Source organism: Capsella rubella, unplaced genomic scaffold, assembly GCF_000375325.1.
Source record: "Capsella rubella cultivar Monte Gargano unplaced genomic scaffold, Caprub1_0 scaffold_1, whole genome shotgun sequence".
Classification (NCBI taxonomy): domain Eukaryota; kingdom Viridiplantae; phylum Streptophyta; class Magnoliopsida; order Brassicales; family Brassicaceae; genus Capsella; species Capsella rubella.
Window position 1 is genome coordinate 15,519,461 of NW_006238923.1, and position 17,391 is coordinate 15,536,851.

The window sequence follows — 17,391 nt, forward strand, 5'->3', positions numbered from 1 at the left end:
GACAATACCATCCTAATCATGCATACTGGTATGTAGCCTTCCATGATCCATCTAAATAGCATCGATACCCTTCCACCAAGGGGTATAATTCACCTACTGGTCCATTAGTCATGACGTTCCTGCTATCATTAATGGTATCTTAGTATGATTCCTCAATTTGCGCCTGGTTCCAGGCCGTAGCCTCATCCTTCCCTAATCTAATAACATCCATCGGACATTCATCCACATGCTCTAAAACTTTTGAATTCCTGGCTTTCCATACCTCAATATCCAAGGAAAACTAGCATCCCCATCCACAGGGTTGTTAAACCCAAAAAGATATGCCATATTTGCATATACAGAATATGAAGGAAAAAACTGTGGACCCATAGGTATATTAGCTAGAGCCCACGATTGTCGGGCCGGAGGACAATCAAAAATAGCATGGTTCACCGTCTCCATCTGGTTACCACACCGCGCGCAGCTGGGATCAATATTGATTCCCCGCCTTCATAGATTAGCTGACACCGATGTACACCCAGATAACAACTACCACATAAAATGTTTAATTTTAGGTGGGAACCTGATATACGCTCCAAACGGCTACACGTACGAACAGGCTAGGGTTGATCGAGTTGGCCTTCGCTCTCTCTCGATAGAACCAATAACAAGAAGGAACTTTAAGAAGACAAGATAGCTTAGGGGAAGTAAGGGACTCGCACAATCAAGTAACAAGCTCACACGGATTGATTCAAGGGGAAACCACTCAAGAACACTCGTGTAAGGGCTCTCAACTTGCAAACGGCGCAAGAGAAGAAAATGCAACTTTATTGATCTAGGTTAAAAACGTGACTACAAGGCTGCGAATGGGACTTTATTAATAGTCCTTCAGCCATGACCTTCGAGGGTCGAGATTCAATCTCATGGAACTAACGGTTACAAAATAAACTAAAGAAAAACAACCAAAAATGGAAACTTGTGTCATTCGCACAAGTGAACCCTCTCCACAAGTTGGAGGCTTAGATTCGACTCTCTAGGACTTAGACTAAATGAAATAAAACAAAAATGTTCGGTTGATAGGCCCTGCAAAACAATTGAGAGAAAATGGAAACAATGAAAACCGAACTTACCTTATTCGAAGGAATGAGAGGCCACATAGTTATCTCTGGTTCTCCTTCTTCTTCTTCACATTGACTCTTGTTCTCTAGGCATTCCTTGACTTCGTACGAGCCTATACGGCCTTGCCCTCCATTCTCGGTGTTGCGGGCCTCGGACGTGCCGTTACGGAGGTAGTAGGGCTCCTCTCGATCATCTCCCAATCCGTCTCGGTCGTGGGCATTTCGGCTTCGATCGTTGGCTCCAGAAACATCACTTATCGAGTGATTATCGAAGCCCAAGTTGTTTGGATCAACTTGGTTTGTGACTTCACTCCGTACAAGCTTTCCGGCGTCCGGGGGCGGTACTTGTCGAGCTTCTTCATGTTCTGCGGGTTGTTTCTCAAAACGCTCTCCATCAAAGCTTTTAAAATCAGCACTTTGTTGATGAATTTCGAATCCCTTGGTGTTTGGTGGTGGGTCGTCCGGGTCGACCGTTCGGGCGTTCGTGTCGTCGATGCCGGGTGGGGGTGCTCGATCAACTAGTGTTTCTAGGGGGTTTCCTGCAAAACCGGCTCGTTCATTAGTCCTAAAATATGGACTTGGTCGATGAAACTTACCTCGGTTGTTATGTTCTCCGTTGTTGGGTCGATGGAACTTGTATAGACTTCCATTCGCGTCCGGGGGTCGCGGGTCAGCCGATAGAGTACCCATTTGGCCGGTCGTATTGATCAGTGCCTCAACTCCTTCATTGAACGTTTTTCTTAACTTTCTTGTACGAGAACGGGTCATCGGTGCAGCTATGACCGTCGGGATGGCCGTCCGTCGAGCACTCGTCTATGTCCGGTTCTATGTCCTCATCAGAACCTTACCTTCCAAACCATAGTAAACAATGGTGAAAGCTCAGGGCCACAACCTTCAAGTTTAAAGCGTTGAGATTCCACCATTCTTGCTATATGGTACCCCGACTTAACCGTATATTTCCCATTATATGTAAAATGCCACCCTAAGGAGTCCGTCACTGGATTACTACCAATAGAGATTACATTAATTAAGGAGATCTCAGACGGATCAAAATATTTGTAAGTAAATCCATACGCCACAAGGTCCTTTGACGATCAATCAAATGTTTTATCTGTAGAGATGGGTCCATAACCGACCCATTACTAGAAGCTGGTCTTGGGAATTGAGCGAGAATCCAAGGATCAGTCCATATAGAAATAGACTCTCCTGATCCAACTCTTTTAATAAGTCCTTTATTCACCAGAGATTTAGCTGAAATAATACTTCTCCAACCATACGAGGGGGAGTATGTTCGGATCTGCTTCATTGGATTCGAATTCCGATAATATCGACTCTTGAAAACCTTTGCAAAAAGAGAGTCTGGAAAGTCCATAAGTCTCCACAACTGCTTAGCCAAAATGACTGAGTTAAAATCCTGAACAACCCGAAATCCTTGACCACCAATACATCCCCCCTGAATGACCGTTTGTACCCCACCAAAAGTCTGCGACTGCACTGGTCAGCTTAATTGTAATCGTTTTTGGTAACCGAAAACATAACATCACATACGTAGGTAGTGCTGATGCCACATCCTTAATCATCACCTCTTTCCCACCCTTAGAAAGCAATTTCGCCGACCATCCGTTGATATTAAAATAACACTACTTACTTCTATAGATTTTAAATTATTATTACATGTAATTTTATTCCAATAAAAATTTATTATGTACTATATTAAACATCCAAATAAAAATAATTCCCTTTTTATCTTTTAATGCAGTTTGTCTACAAAAACCACAAAAAAAAAAAAAAAATTCTGAAACATTACCTTTTTTTTCTTTCTTTCTTTGACAATGATTATATGTTAATATATATAGGAGATATTTTTATCTATAAATGGAATTGTCTTAGAAACGACAATAAGTCAGGAAACAGCTCAAACCAGGGACAGTCGCTCGTGGAGACAGAGATGGAAAGGGTTTTGTCTCTAGTAATCATGATGATGATAGTGTTGCTTCTTCTATCTTTGTCTGGAGTTGGAAAATGCAACAATGCTTACAGCAGAAGTGATTTCCCAGAGAGCTTCGCTTTCGGAGCAGCGATATCTGCTTATCAGGTAAGACCTTAAGACCTTCTCCTTAATTCTATGGTATAGCTTTAAGATTTTGTCGGTTTTGTCAAAAGTGGGAAGGAGCTGTTGATGAAGACGGGAGGAAGCCTAGCGTTTGGGATACTTTTGTTCACTCTCGTAAGGCCTTTTTTCCATCTTTGGTCTTTTGGTTTAGGGGTGGGCGTTCCGGTTTACCGTTCACATTTTTTGGTTTTACTATGTATCGGTTTAATAAAAAAGTAAAACTTAAGGGATGTTATTGGTTTATTGATTTGTAAATCCATATAGGATTTGTGAATCTTATTATTTACGAAATCAAAATACATGGATTTTGAAATTAACATGTTTTATCCTTGGATTTCAATCCTTCTATTTTACACTATCAAATCTATTTAAAACATACTGCGAATTTTAAAATCCAAAAACAAATCATTAAACGAATAACATAGGATTTTAACTAGTATTTATAAATCATACAACCAATAACACATGATTTTGATAGTTATTTCAAAATCAATGATTGAATAACATATGATTTTTGTTTGGATTTCTAAATCCGTTAAATTCCATGAACCAATAACCTCCCCTTCGTTTAAGAAGTCTGATGTAATTCGATTTGGTTTATATGTTTATAGAGTCTATAGTTTAAAGAAAAAGAAACAGGAACAATTCAAAAACTATATGCAATTTTGTTCGGTTCGATTTCTTATTCGTGGTCTAACCGCAATTTAAATACTTCTGCCGTTCCAATTTATAAAATGTTTTAGCAATTTCAATTTATTCTACTTTATTTGATTTTTCGGTTTTCTTTGCACAATTTATATTACTTTAACTATTTATGACTTTTTAATACTGCATTATCTTTTTATATTGATTGAATTTTAATAAATGATATCATCTTTATTATTTCTTAATTGTTGTGATTTTAACCAAAACATCTTATAAAGTGGAACAGAAGGAATAATTAATATATAAAAAGTATATAATATACTAGACGAGTTGTTTCCCAACATAATATCGAAAGATGTTTCATATTATGATGCTTCAAAAAAATTGGCAGGTAAAATAGATAACGGAGACATAGCTTGTGATGGATATCACAAGTACAAGGTTCGTTGTCTTTATATACAATACTCACGGATTCACCAAACAAAACACCAAAGGTGTTTTTTTTTTTTTTTTTTACTCTGTATAGGAAGATGTGAAGCTTATAGCCGAAACTGGCTTACATGCATTCAGATTCTCCATCTCTTGGTCTAGGCTACTCAGTAAGTCTTCTTTATGAGCCTCCTTTTTCTTACTTTACTCTCAAGAGATCATCAACTTTATGATGAGCTCTTGTCTCATTAGATGGAAGAGGTTCCATTAACCCTAAAGGTCTACAGTTCTACAAGAACTTCATCCAAGAACTTGTCAAACATGGTAATACTAACCCGACTTTAAAGTACTAGACTTTGCTTTTCCTTCATATTAATTGGGGACTATATGTAATTTTACTGCAGGAATTGAGCCACATGTTACACTACATCACTTCGATCATCCTCAGTATCTCGAGGATGACTATGGAGGATGGATCAACCGCGAAATCATGTAGTGATCGACGTTTTCTTTGCTTCTTGATTAATTTCACATGTTTCTACTGAAAAATAAAAAATGTTTCTTGTTATTTGCTATCGCAGCAAAGACTTTACTGCTTATGCAGATGTTTGCTTTAAAGAGTTTGGGAGCTACGTCAAGTTCTGGACCACGATAAACGAGGGTAATATATTTACTATTGGAGGTTACAACGATGGGAATTCACCGCCCGGTCGTTGTTCTTTACCGGGAAAAAACTGCTTGCTAGGGAACTCTTCCACTGAAACATATATCGTTGGCCATAACTTGTTGCTTGCGCATGCCTCGGCTTCAAGACTATATAAGCAAAAGTACAAGGTACTAGTTTCATATACATGTATCGATTTTTTCAAATAAACTCTCTGAAATGTGAGACTTGGTGACAAAGTAGTAAGTGTATTAATATATGTAATGTGCAGGATATACAAGGAGGTTCTATAGGCTTTAGCTTATTTGCAATACATTTTACGCCTTCTACGAGCTCCAAAGATGATGAAATCGCGACTCAAAGAGCCAATGATTTCTTCTTTGGATGGTGAGTCAGGCACAAACAAACTTAGGTAACATATCAAAAGTTTTAAGCTAAAAAGAAAGAAAATAAAATAGGCTGTTCTTGAAACTTCAGGATGCTTAAGCCTCTTATATATGGAGACTATCCCGATGCGATGAGAAAAACCGTTGGATCAAGACTACCAGTTTTCTCAGAGGAAGAATCAGAACAAGTTAAAGGCTCATCTGACTTCATAGGAATCATTCAGTATCTTACAGCTTCGGTCACAAACATCGTAACGAACTATTCTCAATCCGGGATCACAGATTTTTACTCAGACTTAGGCGTCTCTGTTAACCGTAGGAGCCAAACTCAATCTATTAATCATCTTTATCTTTGATGGTTTGCTTTTGTTAATCATCTTTTTTTTTGTTTCCTTTTATATTGCTTTGGATGGGGCAGTTTTTTCTCTGGAGGTAAGAGTTTCAATGCTACCAAATACAACTAAGTCTTCCCAACTCTGTTTTTACTAATTGTTGTTTTGTTTTTGTTTGGACAAGTATGTTGTTTCTCCATGGGCTATGGAAGGCATCCTAGAGTACATAAAGCAGAGATATGACAATCCTCCTGTCTATATTCTTGAGAATGGTCTCTCTCTCTCTCTCTCTCTCTTCCTCTTTCCCTTGTCTCTATGTCTCTCTCTTTGTTGTTTTTGTCTTAGTTTGTTCAGTTCTCTTGCCAATGCAAACAAATAGGTAAAGCAATGAAACAAGATTTGGAGCTGCAACAGAAGGACACAGCAAGGATTGAGTACTTAGATGCTTACATTGGTGCAGTGCTCAAAGCCATTAGGTAAGTAAAAGTGTTTCTTAATCCATCTTATCTTCTATGCTTCTTTGTATGTGAATGAAAGATACAAAAGACATGACTCTACATGTAGGAATGGATCAGACACGAGAGGCTACTTCGTATGGTCATTTATGGATTTGTATGAGTTACTAAGCGGATATGAGAATAGTTACGGATTGTACTCTGTCAATTTCAGCGACCCTTATCTCAAAAGATCTCCCAAACTCTCTGCTCATTGGTACTTTGGTTTTCTCAAGAGCAAAACCAGCTTTCTTGGTTCCCAAGGCATCATGCAACTGCAGAGCAACTTCTCGTCGTCGTCCTAGTTATAGTGTTGCTATTGATGTATATGATGTATCCGATTCAGTTTATAGTCAGATTCTTGAATAAAGAAGATTTAAAAGCATACCTTATTAAACTCATACAATGCCTTAACACCTAGTCCTCCTTCTTTTCAGGGCAAATTACACTTCCTTCTAAGCTAGTTTAGCTTTCCGTGGGTTAACTTCTGGACACTTCAGATTTATAAAGCCCGGACAATGACCTTTTAGTGGGTTCTATGTTCTTTCTCACAATAAGCCAACAAAACCTAAACCAGTTCCGGTTAAAGTAAATTAATTAATCCAACATAAACAGACAAACCAACCAAAGCCAATTCCAATTAAGTTAAATAAAGTAATAAACCGACAATTAACCGACAAATCAATTCCAAATACCCAGCATTTCTAAACATGCTTCTACCAAAACAATCCGCGAGATCCTAGATCATCGCCCTCTTTATCGCCACGGCTCCACGATCATATTTGACATTTAACTGCACCATAATAGAAATGAGATGCGTGAGTATTATCAAAAAGACCCAGTGAGACGGTCCCCATCTACTAGGATAAACACGCAACCACGATAAGATATAATGACACTCAAACAAAGCCAATCAAACAATCAAACCAGGCAAAACAGGAAAATGACAAGCTACATAAAATGAACCGGCCCTTTTTTAATCCTTTAATTAATAGTTACATACTTATTAACTAATTATTCCCAATTAAACATGCAACAACCAGCAAAAATAAATTAACTAGACCAATAATCATAATCCAACCCGAAAATATCATAATCGATAAAAAATTCAATAACAAACAACCAACTAACCAGCATTCCTAAACATGCTCTAATCCATGTTCCAACAAAATATCAAATAACATAAATGACAACACGGAAACTCGATCCTAGATCATCGTCGTGATTTACGATCACACCTTATCTTTACTTACACAACAATATAAAAGAGATGCATGAGTATTATAATAAATATATTCAGTGAGACGGTTCTCTCATCTATTAGGCTATGCTTTTTTTGTGTGGTGTTAGTTGTTTTAACTCGTTTTTTGTATATCATAGTAGTTGAGAGGACCATCTCTTTTCTGTTGTGGTGCATGCAAAAATAAGGTGTGATCGTGGAATTGTGGCGATGAAAAAGAGGATGATTCAGGATCTCGAGTTTGTGAGGTTGATATTGTGGTTGCGAATGCACTCCCACTAGTTTTTAGCAAATGTCTTTGCGATGTACCTGCATGCAAATGAAAGTTATTTGCTCATCAAAAAAATATTTCTTTTTATGATTAAAGCAATTTCTGACCTCTATATCTATGTACAAATCTCCATTATCATGAAGATCTTTCGTAATTAATTTCTGCGCTAGTATAGTCTGGGACATATCTTAAAGTAAATTTTAAGTTTTTAACATAAATACAAAATTAATACTTAAAATAGAAAATCATTGAATAAAGAAAATCATTAATACTTAAAATAGAAAATCATTGTAGAGATCGGGTGAAATTTTTGAAAGATATGGCTAAGGAGATGTTTGAGGCTCACGTGTTAGCGGCCTGTAGGTTGGATAGGGTAGTCCGAGAGTAGCAGATGATTGCGTTGAAGCCGCCGTCGAATGGATGGATTAAGCTAAATACGGATGGAGCATCGAGAGGGAATCCGGGTTTAGCAACAGCGGGTGGTGTTTTACGAGATGGTAACGGGCAATGGTGTTGTGGTTTTGTACTCAATATTGGGATATGCATTGCACCTTTAGCAGAGCTATGGGGAGTCTATTATGGTTTATACATGGCTTGGGAGCGAGGGATCATGTGTCTTGAGCTAGAAGTAGACTCAGAAATTTTTGTTGGTTTTCTTAAGACAGGGATAAGTGATTCTCATCCGCTGCCATTCCTAGTACGTTTGTGATATGGCTTCATCTCAAGGGACTGGATAGTCCGTATTTCACACGTGTATAGGAAAACTAACCGTCTTGCGGATGGGTTAGCGAACTCTGCGTTTTCTTTACCTTTAGGCTTTTTTTTTTTTGTAATTGATATACAGTGTTTTTAGAGTCTTTCACCCTTTCTTTTATGTCCATTTTGAGTCGTTTATCGTATTTTAGTCCGTCTTTCGTGTCTTTCGAGTCGTGTTTTGAGTCTTGAGCAGGGGATAAGCGGTTGGAGCAGAATTGACGCGTTTTGGACCAGTTTCGGGTAAGGAAGTGACCAGTTTCGCTGATGCAGAACATGGACCGATCGGTCCATCACCCAGACCGATCGATCCGACCGGACGGACATTCCAGAAACAAAACGATCGATCGGTCCTCACTTCCGATCGATCGATCCTATCACCCGTACAAGATCCGGCGCCTAAAGACCGATCGGTCCATCTGTTAGACCGATCGGTCCATTCCAATTTCGGTTTCCTTAACCGGAGTTAACTTCTATTTTCTTCTGTAATGGGTATTAAAACCCAAAAAGACCTGTTTTTCAGGGGACGTTTTTCACAGCAGTTTTTCTGAGTTTAGTCTTGTAAGCAACATCTGGGATAGAGATTGATCCTCTTTGACAATTTGGAGAAGATTTCTAAACCTTTTTCTTATTTTAATCTATTGAATCATGTTTCCTTTAAAATCTATTTGCTTTGTTTCGATTGTTATGTCTGAGTAGTCTCTAAATTGGGTTTTAGGGTTTCAAGTAGGAGAATTCAATGATTTGATAGATTAGATGTCTTAGGGAATTCTTAATCATTAGGTTCTTCAATTTACATGTTCTCAATGCTAGAATAGGATTGATCACTTTGTTTTAGAACTTAGGCTTTTATGTGTTTCAGAGATGTTCGATAAAATGCCTGAATGAATGTAAATTGAGCATTGTATTTCTAACCTGCGAGAGTTGATGTTAGAACGCTTTGTGAACCAAATTAACCTGTTTGATAATGCAAATTTGGCTAGGAAATTACAAATGAGAGTTTAGTAATTGAATAGTTGGATTTAGTGATTAATGTCTTGAGAGAGAGTTAGTCTAAACTTCTGTTCATGTTCAAGAACGGTTCTTCATGTCTGAATTCCTTATTGCTTTTATTTGTTATTCATTGATTCTCTGAAAATACCCTTCAGCCCAATGTCTTTAATTCATAAGTTTAAATCTCTCTTTTATTTGCATTTTTATTTACAAAACTGAAAACCAAACAAAAACCCTTTCCGCTTTAGCTAAGAACGAGTTTCGCAAGTCTTTAGTGTATCATTGCTCCTTGTGATCGATCCCGCATATACTTTACTTCGGTTAAGTTATCGGGTTAAATACTCGAGTAATCAGTAATGTTGTTCCGCCGGATTTGGCGTCATTGTTTAACGAGGATGTTGTTGGTCAGCCTCGGCCAAGAAACGTTATTGTATGACTTTTTTTAATTTTTAATAAAACATAGGGAGGGCACTAACTCCCGTCAATTTACCAAAAAAAAAAAAAAAGAAATAACAGAAATACTAGCAAAGGGAGACATCCAATGGCATATCTCCTCGGGACAAAGAACCCACCTTGGGAGCCTATATCTGAAGCTGTTAAAATCATTTTGAAAGAGTTTACAATTGGCCTATGATGATTGAGATTTTGAGTAGGGATTATAACCAGTTTTAAAAATATACTCCCTCCGTTTCAAAAAAGTTGATATTTGGATGTTTTGGGTTTTTCACACATATTAATATAAAGTAAAGCAGTTGTTTATGAATTAATTTATAATTACTTTTTGGTAGAAAGAGAAAGTATAAACCACTAGATAACTGACATGTGTTGAAAAGCATTAAGTAAAAATATAGTTTTAACTTTTTAATCTACAACATCAATCTTTCAGAAACAACAAAAAAAATTAAAACATCATATTATCTGAAATAGAGGGAGTAGAAAATAAGTTAGAGAGAACTGGAGAAAAAAAATCGCAACTAATATAGAATTTTAGTTTTAACTTTTCACTAACTTTTGTAGTACATATCAATGTGATCTCAGTATAAACATCATCAGTATTATTCTCCGCCTAAAATAAAATAAAATAAAATAAAGAAAAAAGGTAACCCATATGTAGCCGTACTTAAAAACATCAAAATACATACCTTAAGCTGAATAGTAATAACACGACACAAAAGCTTGGAAGGAAGATTAGAAATTAGTTGTGTATCATTCAACTCTTTTCTTGTAGATGTCTCAACCTGAAAATCCCTCAAAATATTTCACTAACAAAGACTCAAACAGAGAATACAAAGTGAAAGAGAAGGAGAGAGATCTCACAAACTTTATATATCCTAGAGGAAAATAATAAACATCTTCTTCAACTTTTCGAAGATCGCACACATGTCTAACACAAATCTACCATAATTGCTTATATATATATATATATAATCTTGGTTCCTTTAACTGCTAAATAATAACTAGAATATTGTGACCTAATAAAAAAGATTTTGATTCACTGATATGTGAATATGACTTTTCAATTTCTGAAGATTTTATTAGGTCATAATATTTTTGTTTCTATTTAGCAGTTGATGGAACCAAGAGTTATATATATATGAGCAAGTATGGAATCTTTGTGCTGGACCTTTGTGTGATCTTCCAAAAGTTGGAGAAAATATGTCTATTATTTTCCTCAAGGACATATAGAGCTCGTGAGATTTCTCTCTATGTATTCTCAGTTTGAGTATCTATTTTATGATATTTTGATGGAGTTTCAGGTTGGGGCATCTACAAGAGAAGAGTTAAATGATATACAATCAATTTTTAATCTTCCTTCCAAACTTCTGTGTCTTATTACTATTCAGCTTAAGGTATATATCTATTGAAAGATCATGACCCGGATTCTCAATCCTCCCACAGGACACAAGGGAAACGATCTCACTGACTCCTTATGGTGTCGAACGACACCCATACCGTAATCCTGAATTTGGTTCACGAGCGTTACAATTTTCCTCCACTGACATAGATTCGTCCTCGAATCTTGCATCATAGTCCATCCGCAATGAACTCCAATGCATAACTGATGTCCACTCTGACAATCACTCCACCAAATTTACCAACAAATCCGCAATACAAACCATCTCGGACCTTTGTTAAAACTTGTTGTCTCACTCCACTGGAGCTAATCAACACCGATAACAAACATCGATCACACTATCATACCCATTTCTGATTCGCATAGGAACTCACGACCTCATCAATCGTGGTACTATGGCCACACACTCTTCTCCAACAGAGTGCAGACCCAACCATACAACCCAAACTACGAGGCAATTGGAAAATTATTTTTAGGAATTTTCACAAGATAGCTAACAACAAAAATAGCTTTCCTGCTTAACAATTCTTCATAGCCAATCACCAATACGAGCATAATAATACAAATAAGTACCATATGTTCGTATATTCTGATTTACCGCGTCAAAACGCCTTGCAAGCCGCCAGCCAAGCCACTTGACTCGATCCCGTAGGAGAGCTTTCCAAAAACTTGAACCTAGCAACATCGTCCATCAACCAAGGACCCCATGCAATTGTCACCATAGCTCGCACATCCTCTTGCCGGACCGACAAAACACCAGTCAAGGCCCATGCCTCCGTCATTACAGCCCGCACATCCTCGGAGTAACCTACGAGGTCTCCATCTAGTCAATTTTCTCTCAACTCAAACACTTCCCCCGCTCTCAGGTCGCAACCTATGATTCATACCAGCTCACTATTAGGAACTTCGTCTTCAAGCTACGGTATCCCCGGAGTCCAAGTCGTTCTCGAGCAATCAACCCAAATTCAACATACAACTCACACTCTCATGCTACAAAGTCTTTCGAGCTATCAATATCAAGAGGAACCACACCATTCCTTTAGGATAACTAATCATCTCTTCATGAACTATTCAAGAACACATGCCTTAGAGCAAACAAGTCTAAACTCCCCTAGCATATCTCTTGACTACACATACCTCGTTCGTGTACAACATCCCAATGTCATACCAACCACCATATTCCCCTCATGGAATATCACCTTGACCACAAAAAGGCCACTTCATACACATACCAACCACGAAAGGTTGAATGAAAAAGAAACGAGTTCAACACAAAGCAAATCAGTTTATGAGACCTAACCATTAGATACCAAATTCCAAATCAACTGATTTGGGTTTCATCACCTTTCAAATTACTTCAAAATTTTCAGATTCACCACAACCCAAATACTCAATACACCAAAAACATTAACTAATCTAGATATAGAGTACATACCATAGAAAGCAAAACCAAAAAATTGGTTTCAGACTATAATCAAACATTTATGTACCTTTAACAAGTATGACATGGCCTCGTGGCTAAAAGAAGTGGATCTGCAAATAACTTTAGAGGATTTAGTTGCTCAACTTAGGTTTTGCTTAGTTCATCTCAACCGACAAAAACGTTATAGATTAAAAAAGACTAGGGATTTAGATCTTACAGAATGAGAGAATAGAGAAGAATGAGAGGTTTGTGTAACTTGTGTTGCCACCATTAGAGATAAGAGATTATGCAGGATTCTTTCAACACTTGCTTATAGAGGTTCTGTTTCTTAATGTCTAAGTCTTTTAACATAATTTATTTAGTTAATTGAGATGGAAACTTGATTATTTTTGGGTCTTTGTGCATAAATATTGTGTCATTTTAGTAATGATATAGGATTGAGGGTTAATCCATTTATTTTTAATCAAATTTTAGTCAAACTAGATAATACTCAAAAATAGTAATGCACATTCTTTTTTTGGTAACATATTCAAATAATTCATTAAAAATTAATTTGGTAAACATAGTCAAAGAAAATTTAAATTTAGTAAAGTATTGATAGATTCATAGTCAAACTAGATGTATATGAATTTTATTAACCTATTAAATTTAGTATTTTTTTCCTGTTAATACTTGTCAATCATCTTGAGAAATTTCTCACAAAAATACAATAAATAATTAAAGACCGTTTTAAGGAAAAAATAGTTTATTTACGAAAGCTTTCATTAAACATAGGTGTTATGCTAATACTGTAGTTTTATCACATTGATACCAAATACAAGAATTAGTGAAAAGTGAAAAATAAAATGTTTAGAAAGTTAAAATCCTACCCAGAATATCAATCATCATAGGCCAATCGTAAACTCTTTCAAATTTTTTTTATAGCTTCATATATAGCGCCCATGGTGGATTCTTTGTGCCGAGGAAATATGCCATTGAATGTCTTCCTCCGCTCGTATTTCGATTTAGAATCTCTATTGAATGATGTTATACTTTAAGTATTAATTTTATATTTATATTAAATTTCACTTTAGGATATGTCCATGCAGATTATACCAGCACATGAATTAATTACTAAAGATCTTCAAGATAATAAATGGAGATTTATACATAGATATAGAGGTAAGAAACTGTTTTATCATAAAGATAAATGAAAATTGTGATGAGTAAATAATTTGTTTTTTGCATGGGAAAAATTCCATAAAAATTCCCCATCTAATTTTAATTTGGAAATTTAATACCCAATGTTATTTGATTGGAAATAAAATGCACTGTTTATTAAATTTTGGTCTATTAATACATTAAGTATATAAAAATTGTTGAATCGAATAAACCGCTTAATCGGATTGGCGGAGTCACTAAACCGAGATTGACGAAATCACTAATCTCTAAACACATGGATAGTTTAGGGTTATCCAAATACTACATTGTCCTTTGCTATTACCCCAAATCGAATTGGGATCGATAAACCCTAAGTTTAGTGTAATTCCATTAACCCCGGTTTAGTGATTCCGTCAATCTGATTATCATTTGTTAAGCGGTTTCTTTGATTCAACAATTTTTATATACTTGATGTATTAATAGCCAATAAATTAATAAACGATGCATTTTGTTTCCAATCAAATAATATTGGGTATTAAACTTCCAAATTAAAATTAGATCGAGAATTTTTATGGAATTTTTCCTTTTGCATGTAGGTACACCGGAGTGTTTTCGCAACCACAACATATTTGGTTACAAGGGATGCTTTTGTATTCCTTAGGTAATTTTTTTTGGTCTTTTTAACATCTCTTCTAGTTTTTCGATTTTTGAGTATAAACTATTTACTAATTATTCTAGGGGAGAGTTAAGAGTTGGAATCAGACGAGCTCGTCATCAACAAGGGAACATAGCTTCATCACCAATATGAATGGAAAGCATGGGACATGGTGTAATTGCTTATGCAATGCATGCATGCTAATAATAATCGAAGTATGTTTATTCAGTAAACCATTTGTACTCACGTTTATGATTCAATTAAAACATCAGGAAATTAGTTTCTTTAATATGTTATTATTTTTGCTTTGTAAGTATCAGGTCAACTCAGTTTGTTGTAAGTTACGAAAAAATTATTAGATGATGTGAACAATAAGTTCAATGTTGGTTCGAGATTTGTAATGTGGTTTAAGGGTGAGGATATCTCTGAAAGAAGATAACACCATATCTAATATTTTTTTTGATTTTTTCCATTACATTTCTAAATTTTACTATCTATTCTAAGAATATATTTTTAATTGACTAAGATATTCTGGGACAATTATTGGTGTTGATCACTTTTCCTCGCAATAAAATGATTCATAATGGTGAAACCTACATGTAAAATTCTTTAAACACTTTATAACATGAGTGATTTACCAATAAGGTAACTTTTAAGTTATCTTATTTGGAAAACGTAACATTATAAGTTTTGTCCAAATTTTTTATGATGTTAACCCAATAAATTAGTTTGTAAAGGAAACGACAGAAGGTTGTTTAGGTTATGTTAGTACAGGGGTTTACGATGGTTATGTTTTTTGTTGGGTTTGAAAGTGATAAAGGTAGGAAATAACCATGTTGACAAGATGTGTCCATGTTACTCTTGTTCAGTGCAACCGATCGGTCCAACGAACGATTCAGATTCGACATAGCATTTTTGAACTCGTGTATTTGACCCGAACAAGCTCCAAGACCTTCAACCTCATGCATAGCGTCATAATACTTGATAAAAAAAGATCACAAAAACACAAAAGACACAACAAACGACTCAAACCGAATGTATTTGTAAGATGAAAGACGCTAAAAACACTATATATATCACTATAATACTATTTTACTTGTTGATGTCTATGCCATGTAAGCTGTAGCACAAAACTACTTCACTAATGTGTTTTTTTCCAAAGTCCGTCCATATAATTCAACTCTATTAGTTACCTTCTAGTAGACTAAAAAGGTATAAATGAACTTAGTGGACGTAGGCAAAAGAAAAAAGTAACTAGAGTGAGCAGTGTAATTTGTTTTTGTCTATTTTGTTAACCAGATTTTTTTTTACATGATATAAAAGCTTAAGAACACAAACAAACATGGAAATTATGGATCTCTCTTCAAATAGATTCTTTTCAAAAGAATAAGCTTTGAAACAAATTTTTGGAGTAAACTTTTGTGAGGGTCACCAAAAATCTAAAAATTGATATCTTGATTATGATTTTCCAATTTTATATTTAGGTAGTATCATAACTTGTCGAATTTAACATCTAAATGATTAGACATAAGTGGTTTTGTGATTTTAATTTATTAAAACTAATAATTTTTCTCTTATGCAATTGAAACTCTCATTGTATCTTTTTATATAGTTGTACAAACACTCAACAACATTCATTCACTCTCATAAATCTAAGCGATGTAGACTTTTTTATTACGAATTTATTCATTAGGGTCTTGTCTAACTTATCATTTCGTATAAAGAATAAAACCTTCTAATCTCTTCAGCCGATGTTGTACAAATAAACCATCTCTTTACCTCGTATGTGCAGCAAAATATGATAATTAAGTCTTGGAGCTTTTCATGTACCGCACTAACCAGCCATATTTGAAATTAATAAATTATAGAGTAACAAAACTGTAGAGATTAAAATACGATATTCTCATCTATAATGATTATTATTAATTTGTTTTTTAAAAATCTTATTTATTAATTTAATCTAATTTTTGAAAAATGTAAAACTAATTTTCTATATGTATTTCCATGATATAAGTATAGGGATAAGTAAAAACAATCATACTATATTTAACAAAATATGAAATTTAACAATAATGATAAAGGAAATGAGATTTTTAAATCAAAAAGTAAACCAGAAAAAAACTAACGATGGAACCAAACTCAAACTAACAAAACAACACTAGCTCACGACAACCAATCTTAGTTGTAATTATAGTATACAATATAAACTAATTCATGACTATATAAATAAAATAAAATAAAGATATTTCGAGATATATAATGATATATATTACAAAAATAGTTGCTTAGAAAATTTTGAGATTTGTTGAGTCATTACTCAGAAAAATTGAATTTTTGTTTTAATACAATAACTAAAATACACTAAAATCCCCGGTTGGTTCGATCGATTCATCAAATCGCAAATTAATGGCGAAATCTTTGTATATTTTCCTGTTTTAAAATCACCAGATATAGTACTAAACCTAAAACAAAAAAAAAATGTAGATCGCTATTTAAGTGGCCAAAAAAAATCGCTGTTTTAGTGGCCAAACCTGAAAATGTAGATATTTAAATGGCCGGACGTGAAAACACATTGCTATAAAAATATATTATGCATGCACACAATAAATGCAAATCTCACCCGCAGATTCATTCATCATCAATTATGAGAATGAAACGGAGAGGTTTGGACGAATTCACGTGGTTCTATATTTGTTTGAAAATTACCAAATTGAAGTTGGTTTTGTAAGATTATTTCTTTTGACTTTTGATAATTTTTTATTATAGTGAAAATGACTTAAACTTCATAATACGTTGGAGACTTGGAGTTACATATTTCCTTTATATATATATTCATCATTTGAAATGTAATTTCTCTTAAAAAAAAAAAAAAAAAAAATAAAAAGAAAAATAATATAATTC

At 35.0% G+C, this 17,391-nt stretch overlaps 1 protein-coding gene across 4 annotated transcripts; it reads left to right on the top strand.

The window, feature by feature from the left end:
• The first annotated feature begins 3,045 nt into the window (after positions 1 to 3,045).
• On the top strand, positions 3,046 to 6,465 carry LOC17896770 (beta-glucosidase 1). Of its 4 annotated transcripts, XM_023789550.1 has the most exons (13): positions 3,046 to 3,192; positions 3,261 to 3,324; positions 4,247 to 4,296; positions 4,382 to 4,454; positions 4,537 to 4,608; positions 4,689 to 4,776; positions 4,866 to 5,118; positions 5,220 to 5,335; positions 5,426 to 5,649; positions 5,753 to 5,772; positions 5,851 to 5,938; positions 6,046 to 6,142; positions 6,231 to 6,465. In XM_023789550.1, the coding sequence occupies exons 1-13, from the start codon at positions 3,046 to 3,048 to the stop codon at positions 6,463 to 6,465; spliced, it is 1,527 nt and encodes a 508-aa protein (XP_023645318.1). The 4 variants fall into 4 exon arrangements, with proteins under 4 accessions (XP_023645318.1, XP_023645319.1, XP_023645321.1 ...); XM_023789551.1 differs by lacking the exon at positions 5,753 to 5,772 and having other exon boundaries at positions 5,426 to 5,642; XM_023789553.1 differs by lacking the exons at positions 5,851 to 5,938; positions 6,046 to 6,142; positions 6,231 to 6,465 and having other exon boundaries at positions 5,426 to 5,634; positions 5,753 to 5,823.
• Positions 6,466 to 17,391: the final 10,926 nt, after the last annotated feature.

Coding starts and splice junctions, on each gene's coding strand:
- LOC17896770 (XM_023789550.1), top strand. CDS start 3,046: ATGGAAAGGGTTTTGTCTCTAGTAATCATGATGATGATAGTGTTGCTT. Junction 3,325..4,246: donor GGATACTTTTGTTCACTCTC/GTAAGGCCTTTT, acceptor AAAAATTGGCAG/GTAAAATAGATAACGGAGAC. Junction 5,336..5,425: donor AATGATTTCTTCTTTGGATG/GTGAGTCAGGCA, acceptor TTGAAACTTCAG/GATGCTTAAGCCTCTTATAT.